General features: G+C 38.2%; 1 protein-coding gene across 1 annotated transcript; it reads right to left on the bottom strand.

Annotated features, from left to right (window-relative positions):
- Nucleotides 1-1,313: 1,313 nt before the first annotated feature.
- lipca (lipase, hepatic a) lies at nt 1,314-10,464 on the bottom strand. The gene is made up of 9 exons (XM_069693369.1): nt 10,383-10,464; nt 7,421-7,599; nt 6,986-7,165; nt 6,729-6,846; nt 6,329-6,562; nt 4,813-5,055; nt 2,987-3,101; nt 2,332-2,550; nt 1,314-1,589 (listed from the first exon to the last, which is right to left on the bottom strand). The coding sequence occupies exons 1-9, from the start codon at nt 10,462-10,464 to the stop codon at nt 1,436-1,438; spliced, it is 1,524 nt and encodes a 507-aa protein (XP_069549470.1). The 3' UTR covers nt 1,314-1,435.
- Between the last annotated feature and the right edge of the window lie 3,083 nt (nt 10,465-13,547).

The following is a 13,547-nucleotide window of genomic DNA, read 5'->3' on the forward strand; positions in this document are numbered from 1 at the left end:
TTCTAAACTGACAAGAAAGGAAATCTCTGTTGCTTCTTTTACAGATTTTGTTTTGTTTGTCTTCTTGGTGCTACTGGTAGTGCTTTTTATGGGTCTGAGTATGTTTTTAATTGTCTTTGGCAACTTTTAAAGCTTGAGTGTGTGAGAGTGAGAGAGAGAGTGAGCGAGAGAGAGCGTGGACTGTTTTCTGGAATCATCCTTCCCTTTTTTAGTTGACATGGTATGATGTGGGTATGTTGGGTGTTTAATACTCTGGGAAATGTGTCCGTCTTTCACATGTTGCTTTGATGTTGAGAAAATGTGCACTGAAGTGTAAGTGACGTGAACAGAGCATCCAAAATGGTGTAGATTCAGTACTACTGTCTTGATTTATTGTCTTTTGTTTTATACACTGTCTTCAATAGTCTTTTTTTTGGTCTTTATTTACTTTTTCTTTGTTCTGTTTCCCATCCTGCTTACTTTGAACATTTTACTAAATTTGCAAAGCTATTGTGCAACGATATAATTTCTTTTGAACTACTTGAAATGCATTAATAAAACCAGAATCTATCAAATGGTTGCAGTTTGTCATAGTAGCAGAAGGAAACACTGTGATGGTTTGATAGTTTTGAGTACATTTTTAAGCCAAGGTTACTCATCAAGTTATTTTTATTACTGCCTGGAGGTTTCACAGCCATGATTGTGATTGGCCAGAGTTTGGAGCTGTTGTCTCCCCTGGTTCAATAGAAATAGATCCAGCTGCAATGAATTTTCTGACATTAGCTTTTGAGTTTACTGCTTTTCATTGAAGCTATCTGCCCCGTGGAGTCACCACCTGCTAAATATTTGGCTGTATTTGAAGGTTTCTTCCTTCCTGTTCTGGGGCCGAATCATTTTGTCAGTAAGAAACATAAACCTCGATGCATGTGTAGAAAAAAAAAATCAAACACAAGATAGTATAGAAAAGAACAGAGTGAATGTTTATTGCTCTGGCATGAGTTTGATCAAAAAGTGTATTTATCAGGTGTTATTTTCAAAAAATAATGTAGATTTTTAAGTAATAACATCACATAATTTAAAAATAGCACATTTACACCGTTTAGAATTAACGTCATCAGAGGGTCACTGAACTTCTGACTGTGGTTAATATTTGATTTGAAACTTTCAGCTGCGACCGCTGAGGACAAACAGAAATCTGGGCTGGTAGTTAAAACATCACTGGTTGCTTCAGGTGAGAAAACAATGCACATGCAAAACATGGCTTATTAAGAAGTTGATCTCATAATCAATTATGTTTTTTGTAAACGTAGTTTGCAATAGTTGCTTGTTTTTTCCAGGGTTCAAATTCTCTTCCAAAACTTTTACACTATTCACAGTTTAGTGAATCTTACTGACAATAATTTCTAATTTCCTCCTTGAATCTGCACAGCCTCACCTCAGTGATCTTCCAGACCGTTCACCGGAGATCTCCAGTCTGTTGCACAGATAAATCAGTCTTGAATTTGTGCTTTCTTCTGCGCTGTTTCGGTGTGTCTTCTTTACAGCGCACAAACGCTTTATCTTGAGATACTTCAACATGTCCGTCATCTGCCATGGCACAAAAAGATGTCCTAGAAAACAGAGACAATGTGGCAGGTTAAACAAAGAGTGAGAACAGTGGAGTGAGCCAGGCCTTGATAATGAACCATTCACATTCTGTGTGTGGGGAAACGATCCACTAGATGGCATTAAAAGGCCGTGATGGTGTGGCTGTACTGTAGAGGGCGTGTTGCATCTGGATGAAGCAATATACTGTATTAGTTTACTCTACATGAAATGTGACCACCGCCTTCAATATATTCATAAATAATACTCATGTAGTGATGATCCTCTGGTCTAATAATGTCACTCCAGCTGCTTCTGTGCCCTCCTGCCTTGCTGCACAGGGCATTTATTCATATAGAGAACTTCTGAGATACTTGTAGTGTACGTGACTCGCTCTGTGTTGTGACGCTGTACGTTTCTGCTCCACTACATATCATAGTGGTAATATAATTATGTCTACTTCATTTGTTTTTGATGACCACCCTCTAAAATACACGCACAGCTTTAACAAGCATCTCTTCAAAGAGATTATCAAACGACTAATTGACAAATAGTATAAAAAGGAAACTAGAAACATCCTCATAACACAACAAAGAGGCTGAATAGCTGACAGCATGTGTGGAGTAAAGCAAATTTTCAGTTATTGGTGATGATTTTGTACCTGTAAGATTATGAATGTGAGACGTTAACTTGTACTGGAGTATTTTTACATTGAGTAAAAGGTTTTCACTTCTTCCCCCACTGCTGCATTGTTACAACAAGAGGTACCTGTCCTGCGTGTCTCCTGCTTTGATGCTGATTTTGCCCACAGTCAGCTGTGGTTTTCTTTTCTGCCTGCCCCAAGGAATGATGGTCTGCACCCGGTTCCACACGTTCTTCCACAGAGCCGGTCCCTCCCAGTGCAACTTCAGCATCATCAGTTCCCCCAAGTCTCGGTCCAGGGTGATCAGGAAGGTGAATGTTGTGTTTTCTGAAATGTTTTCAGTGCTGGTGGGGAGTTTAAAAAGGAAGGATGGAAACAGAGCAAGTTCGATTAGAGTTGAATTGGACATCACTGTTTGTTTATCACAGTTTCATTATCATTATAATCCTGCTGCTGTGGTGGACAGCAACTAAAGCAGGACAGCAGATGTGACTTCCTTGCACTGGTTTGCCTGAGGCTCTTTGCTACACAGAACATGAAGGATAATACAGTTGTCAGGAAATAGTGTCTTGTTTAAATTATTTATTCCATCATCCCCATTTATAGTTCTCTTTCATGCAGCAGCTTGAGTTGTTTCCATGTGTGTCAGCTGCTCTCCTTAACTGGCTTTCTTTGTTTGTAGAGTTGAGAGCCCAGCTGCATATTGCATGTGTCAAGGAGTGTGTGTAGATGTGATGTGATGTAAGCCTGATGGGGCGGGGGGGGTGGTACAGTACTCACAAGGTGATGGCCAGGTCTCCACTCTCCTCCTTTGTTCCAGTGAGGGAGATGGTGAGCGAGGGCTTGATCCTCTCCATCTGATTGATGAACTGGATCCTGAACTGGTAATGATAGACTGCAAAAAGGAGCCAGAAGCAGAAGGATAAAAAGAGATGATCACAGAAAAAAGACTGCCAACACAGAGGTTTTTTTTTTCCATCTGAACCGTTTGTCAATCTGACATATGCAGTGATTTAAAAAGTGCACATAATATATGAATTAAAATCTCGAAGTTTTGATGTGTGCCGGAGAGCCAGAGTTTGCAAAACGATGTAAAAAGCCACACTGTCACATCTCTTTATATCATAATACAAAAAGAGTCACTTGTAATCTATGTTCTATATATCCAGCCCATTTATCTCACTGTTTCTCAGTGTAGAAATACTCTATTACATGTAAAGCCCATACACGAGGATGTTTTTACTTAAGTACAAAAGAATCAACATTAAAATATAAAGTACCAAAAATATATGTGCGAGTTATGCAGATTGGACAATTGTAGAACAATGCAATGTATTATACTATTGGATTATAATTATTGATACAATAATGTGAATACTTTTCTGCTGCAGCTGTTTAAGGTGTGGCTTTAATGACCTTATATATAATGTATTTATTGATTATATTTTATATCGTTATGAATCTGCAAAGTAACCATGAACTAAAGTAATCATAGAAATATCTTGGAGTAAACTAACATAAATACAAATACTTCAAAACTGGTCTTATAAACAGTTGTTCAGTAAATGTTCTTGGTTGCTTTGCACCACTGCTGATCCCAGGTCAGGTCTGTTGAGGCTGAGTGTGGAGTGCATTTTTTTTATTCTAACACTGGGGGCACCAAAGCCTTACATTTTATAAACCAACACAGCAGCTTTACAGGATAACACTGATATTGTTTTATATTTTACTTTTTGTTTGCAAATGATATCAAAAGACCAAAACTAACAATGTGTTTTGGTGCGTCTCTGAATTTTCCAGCTCCAGACAGGTGTTCTCACTAAAGATGTAAACTGCATCACACATGCACACACAGTATATAGTTTACTGCATGTTAGTGTAGCAGTTAGCAAATGTCACTCAGAACAAAAAAAAAGTACATATATTATTACATTACATATATTATTACACATATATATATTATTACATATTACATATTACATATATTGTAAATAGTACATATATTAATATACTGGGAACTATTGTAAGTAGCGCATTAATATACATCTATTGCTGTAGGAGTAATAAATGGGTAATAACAGTGTATGGAGGACTGACTTGAGCTAAACTTTAATGTCCATGTTCATCATAATAGTGCAACATGTCACTGAATGTCATGATGAGGCTCACTGAGGTGTGTTTCGAAAATGTTTGGAAAACAACGGTGCTCTACGACAGGAGAATGCTTTGCTATATCATGCTTTGATTACACAGGCAAAAATAAAAAAATACTTTTATCAGAGAGCCTTTGCTCTTTTTTTTAATATCTTGTTTTAATTTGTTTTTGTGGTTGTTTTATACAATCATTGTGTTGTTAAGACTTGTTAGAATTCACTTGTTGTTTGGTTTTACTGGCTTATTTTCTGGCTACAAAGTCTGAGAAGGCTGCACAAGATGAGGACATATTTTATTAAAATATTTTAGAAAAATCAAATCATGTATTTAGGTGATATTGAATATTTTTGTGGTGTCAACAAAGACTAAAAGGTGAGATTATTATCAATGACAAGACGTTTAGAAATGTATGTTTAGGCTGTTTGGTTGAACTGATCAGGACAGCTACATACGTTTGTAAGGCATCCGGGGTCGTGTATTCAGGTAGAGCCTCTTGCTGTTGCCGTTGTGGACCTTCTTGATATTGTAGCCCAGTGTATTGCAGCGATTCTTGCGACAGTCCAGACAGACACCTTTTTCAAAAGCGTTTTTGTCGCTGCACCTGTAGGCCATGCTCTGCTTGTCTTTATTCAGCAGGGAGTCAATGAACAGATGGACAGACCGTTCGTGAGCACATTTCACTGTTTGCTCAAAACCTGCGGGAAGAAATAAACACATGGTGAAAATTGAAACTGATTTTCTTTAACAACTTGGATCTGACTTTCAACAGAGCATGGTGTGGCTTTAATCCCAGTGTCTGACCATTATTTGTGGATTGAGTTCATTATCACCAAATCCTGGCATCTATCAGCCTGTTCTCCTGTCACATCTCTGAGAAGTGTCTCATTATGCCTGACACTGGTCTGCTCTTCAAGGCCTTTCGTCTGAGTAGAGCCTCGTAGCCTGGAGGCAGCTCAGCTCAGAGGGACGGACAGAGTAAAGGCACATGTTGTTCATTAACTCCTGAGGATGACAGATGCTTTAATGTGGTTCTCACTGTCACATTATGAGGATGTGTTTTGGACTGAGAAGCAATAAAATCCCAGAGCCACTTCTGTTAGACTGGAGGGAATTAAATGCATCTGACTGAACACAGAACGAGAAACTGTCAACAAGCAAAAGATGAACAGCCGCCCAAGCTATGGCTTCTAAACCAGTGTTTTGAGGTGACAAGACCAATTAAGAAAAAAAATTGTTATGATAGAGCACAAAGAGGCAAAGCAGTAAGCCTTTAGGCAGCAGAACACCCTGCTCTGATTGGAGGTGGGTTGTAAATGGCACAGAGGTACCAGTCAGGAAAAAGACTGAACAAGAACTTCCTTTAATCTAAAAAAAAAAAAATCCTCATTACAGACCTTAATCACACAAAATGAACTTTAATATTCATTAAAATTGTCAGTTTTTATCTGGATTTGTTTTAGAAAAAAATGGAGAAATGTAAAAAGTTATTGAGGTTTAGTCTCATCACAATGTTAAGTTTAGTTTTTTTCTTCTTTTTTCTAAGTAACTGGATGGAATCACTCACAACCAACCTAAAATGATACAATCTTCAAATATCATGATCCTGTGCTGTGGATGAGATGCTAATTAAGCCACAACCGGTTTACAGAGATTGAATCCTGATATTTTAGCTGCCAGCTGATCTTTCTAATGCTGCCATTAGGCTCAAATCTCCACTTTCCACAATGTCATTTGGATTGTGAAAATATCAAAAACCGATAAAGGAAATGCTGTGATAGCTGCTGTGAATATATATATATATATATATATAGTCCCCAGAGGATAAACCAGAGGACCTTTTCCTCCAACCTCACCTGCACTGTTTTATTGCTGTTTATATGTGGGGTGTACTTTTCAGCTTTTAAGTTCATATCATATTTCTGTCATACATCGTTTTCTTAGGTGTTGTAGTGTGTGTATTCATCATACCGAGGAGCCCGTACTGGGATATGTGCTCATAAATGTTTTGCAGGTCACATCCTGGTTGGAAATCTCCTCCATTAGGGTAAAAGTCATAATGTGCCACAGCCTGCTTGATGCCCACACTGAGGCCCATACGTTCATGGGTGAAGGTGTGGATGGCATCCACAAATTCTGCATCATCGGGAGACAGTCTGTCTGTGGGAGACATGCCTTCAAACAGCGGCCCAGCTGGATCAAGACCTGGACAGATGCAGCATGCAATCAAGAATCCGCTGGTTTTGGAATACAACATATACGTTAGTTATTTGAAAAATAATCCTTTTGCAAATTATGTGTATTTTGGTAAGTAAATTCTAAACGTGAAATATTGCACAATTAATACATTTACACTGTGAAAAAAACTCACCAGTGATTCTTCCAATCTTCTCGGCGCCTTCTAAATAGCTTCCAGCAAATCCAGAGATGTGAGCGCCGAGGCTATAGCCAATCAAATGAGCTTTTCTAACTGGGAACTGAAACCGGTCCTGTTGGGGATTTATCAAATGTACAATAAATTTTGGTTATTTACATGCAAGGTGGTTTATCATGGTTCTTCAGTAGATTAAAATAAGGCAGATTTTTCTTCATTCAAATGCACAAAAATGTACATAATTTTCCTCTGACCTGAAGAGCATACAGCATGTGAGCTATGTCTTTTCCAACGGTGCGGGTGCTCTGTGCTGCTTTGGGGTAGTGCTGGTGAGCCAGTAGCAGCCAGTCGGTGATCACCACATTGACGTCTATTAGAACTGTCTTCAGAGTTGTGGCTAGCCTGAGTATCCAGCTCTCCATCACACCATCCACCTTAAGAACAAGAGGCAAAGATTAAAATGTATTAAAAATGTGAAAGCGTAAAAAAATAAATGTACCTTCATTAATCTTTGATTTTACTAACTTTCTGCATGTATTTCAGCATGCCTCTATTGGTCCACTCCATGATTTCTTATATAAATATATTTGAGGCTTTTGAACAAGTTTCCTTTCCTGTAGTCAAGCTCCATGTTTTGTATTCAGTGGCTAAAGTCAGTGAAGTGTAAGGAAGGCGGGAGTTGACCTTACCGACCACCCGTGAGTGATGATGATGAGGGGATTACTGCTGTTGAAGCCACAGGAGGTGAGAGTGTGCAGCTGCAGAGGGTCCAGTGTGCAGGTGTCCTCACCTCCCAAAAACAGCCTGAAGATTGAACCGCTGATGTATGGCTCGTTCACCCTCTGGACTCCCCTCTGCTCTGTTTCCACTACAACGCAGAAATCAAACAGCAGAAGAGTTATCTGTTTGTTCTTCATGATTACTCTGCATATCAGAACATCCCTAGGTACTGGCTATGTTTATTTTAAGGTGAATAATTACAAATAAATTCACTTAATCTGTCCACTCAAGAGCAGAAGTATTTTAATTCATGCATTGTTACTACTATCTGACAGTAAATGTGCAAAAAATCCCAACAGCCACTTCTTGCTCAGGCCAATTTGGACTCTCAACTGACTAACGCCCATTCAGAGGCACTTTGCTGTGCCTCCAGGTCATGAAGACCTCTTTGGCAGACACACACAGATGACACACAAGAAGTTTCTCCAAGTGAATCTCTGCCAGACTCTTCTCCAAATTTCTTACATAAACTTCTCCGCCCTCACCATGTCTGAAACCACAGCTCAGAAAGCTCCCACGGAAACATCACAGATCCGTATCCAAAGAAATTCATCATTACATCTCCTTTGGTTTGTAAATGATTCATGTTCAGCATATTTATTTTTCTTCAATGATAATGTTAAGAATGCCAGAAACCCAGGCGCCTAAACACCCAGTGATACACTTGCCTTCAGATGAGTTTTGGTTGTTGATATGATAAAAACGTCTCAGCAGTGAAAGTAATAGAAGTTATCATTAAGCCATCATCCATCTTCCATCCCTCTGCTTATAACTCCCACATTTTCTTTGGTGTGTCTCTTCTCTTCACTGTGATGACGGTTGAACAAATATGAACATGGAGAGCGATTAAAAAGAGTCTGACTCATTGCTAACAGAGCACACACAAACTATAATTCAAAAAACATGTACTGACTAAACACTGAGTGTACTTTAAAAAATGCTTACTGTCATTAGCACAGTGCTACTTTGCCATTAATGGAAAAAACAAACGCAGCAGTGTTACGTGCGGTGACTGAGGAGCGGCTCTCTGTTTAACTCAGCTAAGTACAGAGAAAAGTAGCCTAACTTAACATGACACTTGATTAAAGGAAAACTTGTTACTAAATGGCTCGTGAAATTTGCACAGTAATAACCCCAGAGTTACGAGACAAAATGGAGTAACAAGCACAGAATTAAAGAAAAATGACAACTGTAAGAAATTTTAGAGAAATAAATTTAAACTAATCTGAAATATAAATCCCAGCAATTGTAAAAAAAAAAAAAAAAATTCAAGTAGGCCTATCACACATTTTTCAAATGTTTTTTTTTTTGCAAAATTCTAAAGTAATGCATGAAAATATATTTTTCAAGATTTAAAATAGGCCTACTTGAGACCACAGAAAGAACAGCTATTCATATACTGTTCACACTGACAAGATTTGACAAATTGATTGATATGCCATCTGAATCAAGGGCGTTGAACAGACTCACAAAATATATATAGGGTGAGGCTAAGGCAGACAAAAACATGTTTACAACCTAAAAAGCAGTGGTCCGAGTGGGGCGGTACTCAATACGTGCAGGATACGCCCTTCTGCATTTGACTCTTTGGTTGAATGTGAGATTTTCTTGCACATTACCAATCTCCATATCAGGTTATCGGAGTGATTGAATAAACTACATTACCCAGGGGGCACTGCGCGACGCTCACCTATTTCCTTTCCCGCCTGCCAGTCTTTCCTCTGTTGCCTTACTTCAAACCGATAATAATGACAATGTCGGCTTTGCTCCAAAGCGGAACAAAGATAACACGAACAGACGATGAAACAGCGGAGCTTCAAAAGTCCAATCTTTCCCAACCAGAAACAACAAGCTAACGTTAGCACCACTGAGCCTGTGGATGTATCTTAGCCACAGCTACTATCACACTGTACACTAAGTATTACAGCATCGTATTCTTTATTAATAACACTGTTTGTCCTCTGTTTGACTTTGACACAAGGTCCAGCCATTTACCAGGTTTTGATTTAGTCTTGTTAATCTAATCTAATTTAAAGGGTTGTGCCTGAGATGAAATACATTTACGCTGTGGACATCAAGCACAGCTAAGTGGAAATCACAGAATATCACTTAATTCAAACAAGGCACCATGTTTTAAACAAACTTTTTTTTTCTTTTTTTTTTCTCACAACCAAAAACAGTGTGGGACTGTTTGACTGTGCAACTTGGGTCAAAATTCATCTTTATAAGAGTTAGGTTTTGGGTCAGGTCATAGATAAGCACATGTTGTGCAGCTGTGCTTCATATAAACCAGAGGTTTGTTTTGCATTGTAGAGGAGAGCAGACAGTATATCTTGGATATTTCTGAGTAATGTCTAAGCCATGAAATACTGAAATCTCATAGTGAATACTTCACTCAGTGCTATATAGTTTCAGATAAAAAAAAAAAGATGCAAACATTTTCAAATAAAACTAATTCTTTGTAAATTTAAAGGTGAAATTTAAATTCAAAAGGTTAAAATCCCAGTTTTTACTTTGTAGCCTGTTTCCCCCTTTTTGGAAACTGTCACCAGTAGCTTGATTTAAATGACATAATTTACTATGTAACTAATGAATGAACTGGCAGCAAGGCCTGGCTGACTGGGATGTACACAGTTAGATTTAAAATGTACTAAAGTTTTCATATTTAAACTGTAAGTCTGTCACTCCAAGTGCTTCAAATCTGCCAGTCCAGTTCCATACAAAACACCAAACTGTCAATCAGTCAGCTATATTCTTGATTTTTAGGTTTTTCATTTATCTATCAATTCATTCATTAAGAAGTTTAACCAATGCAACAAATTGCCTTTTCCCATTTTTTTTTTTTTGGATGATCATTTGATATATACTTACCCGCTCTGTTTCCTTTGATTTTCTTCCCCTCATTGAGATGATACATTAAGAGCAAACACAACAGGATTTTGGCCACTGACATGCCGACACTTTGGTAACTCCTTCTGAACCAGGAGTTGCAGGTAATGTGGATTATGAAGGGGAGATCTTTTTGTCTGCGGATGGAGAAGTTCTTTCAAAGAAGTAGCATTTCTGTCCCAAGGACTGAAATCAGATCATTTTACTGTACTGTTTAGATAGAGAGAGGGCACAGCCACAGTAACGATTTATGGATAAGGGGGATGTAGTCGTATCCTGATTGGCTGGGGGCCGGGCTGTGTAGATCGAACACATTGTGAAAGAGTAGAGGTATGGACAGGGAGGGATGTGGTATAATGTGCTGAGTGTGCCACAAAGGTAGAAAATGACCCAAGATCCTTGACTCAGTCCCTTTCCAAGTCCACCTATTAGTACAAGAAATGCCTTTCTTTATGTGATATGTAGTATTTACATATGTGATATTTATATATGTAGTATTTACAGGACTACCTGTTTCAGACTAAAATTTAGTCGGTGGACAAAACATGAACGAGTGAGTCCATCCAAGAACTAAATGTGGGAATTCTCCCATTACTGCAACACTTGTTTGAACAGTTGAAATGCAGCTCTTAATGTACCATGTGCAAACTAATAATAACTGGGTTAAAAGTGATTCATCAATGGATCGGTGCTGCACACAGTGTGGGTAAAAACACCCGAGACATTGGCTCGTTTAGATCTGATTATGTTGGGTCATAACAACACAGTAAAGCATCGGTACTACAAGGATTTCCAGTTTGAACTCATTGACCTCTAATGAATAAATAGTTATATCCAGCGATCAGAAAATCAATCATTTTAATGATAAATAACATTCGGGCATTCTGTTTCAGGAAATTATTCATAAATTCAATCCCAATTCTCATTTGTGTTTATGACCAGTGAATTACATGTTACAGGTTACATCTCCTTAAACTGGACTGTTTTGAAATATCAGTTTGTGTGCGGTAAATGGTGTGAGCAAGAACACTACACAAACAAGGTTAATGTTCGCCCAGTGGTCACGGAGACCTTTCGACAACACAGAAGCAGGTCTGGTACTACTTTTTAATTCTTGGACAGAAAAAAAAACCTGAATTCTGTTTTTCCAAACAAGTACACAGACGCTCAGTCGCCTCTGTGCTGGGCTTAACCTGTTCAAATTTAACTGGATCAACATCTGTTTTTTTTGTTTTTTTATTGACTCAAATGATCTTAATGTGTGCTGGGTGTTTAAGCAGCAGACTGTCTTGTATTTTGTTGACTTTTAACCTTGTTTTGACGTTTTTATGTCTGATAATTGTCAGAAATCCATCAGAAAGTTACTTTGCAAATTATAGCTCCTGAAGAGAATTGCCTTTTAAATTGTTCTGACTTGCTCTATAATTTGAAAAAGAAAAATAATAACTAGGAAGAAATCTAAAATGGAGCTCTAATTTCTTCTAAACAGTAATAATAATAATAATAACTTTATTTATGGAGCACCTTTTAAAAACAGAGTTTACAAAGTGCTCTACAGAGAAGCAAAGCATAGTCATACATAACGTCAATACCGGTAAACATTTAAGAAAACAGGAGGCAAAAAAGACCATGCCATAAAGGTAATGAATACAACAAAACCAAACAAATAACCAAAACGAGCAAATGGAATAGAAAACAAACAAATAAATAAATGAATAAAATAAACAAAAACAAAAACAGGGGAACAAAAGAACTGCATAAAAGGACGATATCACTTAAAAGCAATTCTATAAAAATGTGTTTTAAGAAGTGATTTAAAAGAAGTTAATAATTCTGCAAGCCTTATCTCCTCAGGTCGGTCGTTCCAAAGTCGAGGGGCCTTAATGGCAAAAGCATGTCACCCTTTGATTTAAGTGTCGACTTTGGAACGGCCAGAAGGGCCCCACCGGAGGATCTAAGGCTGCGAGTTGGCTCATATGGGGCTAACATTTCAGTAATGTAGCTCGGGGCCAGACCGAGGTGGGCCTTAAAAGTGATCAACAAAATCTTAAAATCAATTCTAAAACCAACCGGGAGCCAGTAGAGAGAGGCCAGAACTGGAGTAATGTGATGTCGTCTGTTAAAACCAGTAAGAAGCCTGGCTGCTGCATTCTGGACTAGCTGGAGGCGGGAGATCGATTTTTGGTTTATGCCAGAAAGGAGGGAGTTGCAGTAGTCAAGTCGAGAGAAAATGAGTGCATGAATTACTTTTTCCAGGTCAGAGTCTGACAGTATGGGTTTGATTCTGGAGATGGTTAATTGAAGGAAGCAGGACTGGACCATTTTTTTTTTATCTGTGTTTCAAAGCTTAACTGAGAGTCAAACATTACTCCCACGTTTCTGGCAACAGGTTTTAAATAAGCAGACAGGGGACCAAGTTCACTCTCAATGAGACTGGCGTTATTGTTTGGGGAATTGGACAATATGACTTCTGATTTTGAGTTATTGAGCTGAAGAAAGTTTTGAGCCATCCAACAGTTAATGTCAGAAAGACAATCTAAGACAGCAGCCAAGCTCTTAGTAATCTCAAATTATTCCTCGCCTATGATGGAGTGTCATTATTTAACGCTTAAGTCAAATTACAATTAAATCCGCTCTGTTCTATTTGTTGTACAATATGTGTTCTTATGTCGACTTCTATGATTAAGGTAATATATAAAAGCTTTAAATGCATTTACACCAAGGCGTGTATATTATGGCATCTGTGTGATGGGTTATACTGTAGAAGGCAGTACTGATGAATCACTGTATTTTTCCCTATTAGATATATTTATAGAATACGTCAGTATAGAGCCTTTTGCTAAGTCTCAAATCAGGTCAACGTTTACACACATATAAACACGCACAGATGCATCGTTTCCATAGTTCAGACTTCAGTGAGTGTCCTCTTCTGTTTGCCAGTTTAAGCTGGAGCAAAATACACTTTTAAACTGAAAACATGTTCTTTAAATCCTTGTTTCAGTCCAGCAGCAGAAGGGTTGAAGTCTAATGTGTGATGTGACATCTGCAGGTGAACAGTTTTGAACAGCAAACATGATGACCCATGTGTGTTCATATGTGTGTGTGTGTGTGTGTGTGTGTGTGTGTGTGTGTGTGTGTGTGTGTGTG

The sequence above is a fragment of the Brachyistius frenatus genome, unplaced genomic scaffold, assembly GCF_029030835.1.
Source record: "Brachyistius frenatus isolate BFR_SWC_R1_liver_20210118 unplaced genomic scaffold, ASM2903083v1 Contig_15, whole genome shotgun sequence".
Taxonomy (NCBI): Eukaryota; Metazoa; Chordata; class Actinopteri; family Embiotocidae; genus Brachyistius; species Brachyistius frenatus.

Excerpts from the sequence above, each read along its gene's own strand:
- lipca (XM_069693369.1), bottom strand. The coding sequence starts at position 10,464 with ATGTCAGTGGCCAAAATCCTGTTGTGTTTGCTCTTAATGTATCATCTC. Across the intron at positions 6,847-6,985 it reads ACATGCTGTATGCTCTTCAG|GACCGGTTTCAGTTCCCAGT; the intron begins GTCAGAGGAAAA and ends AATCCCCAACAG. Across the intron at positions 1,590-2,331 it reads GCAGGAGACACGCAGGACAG|GACATCTTTTTGTGCCATGG; the intron begins GTACCTCTTGTT and ends TCTGTTTTCTAG.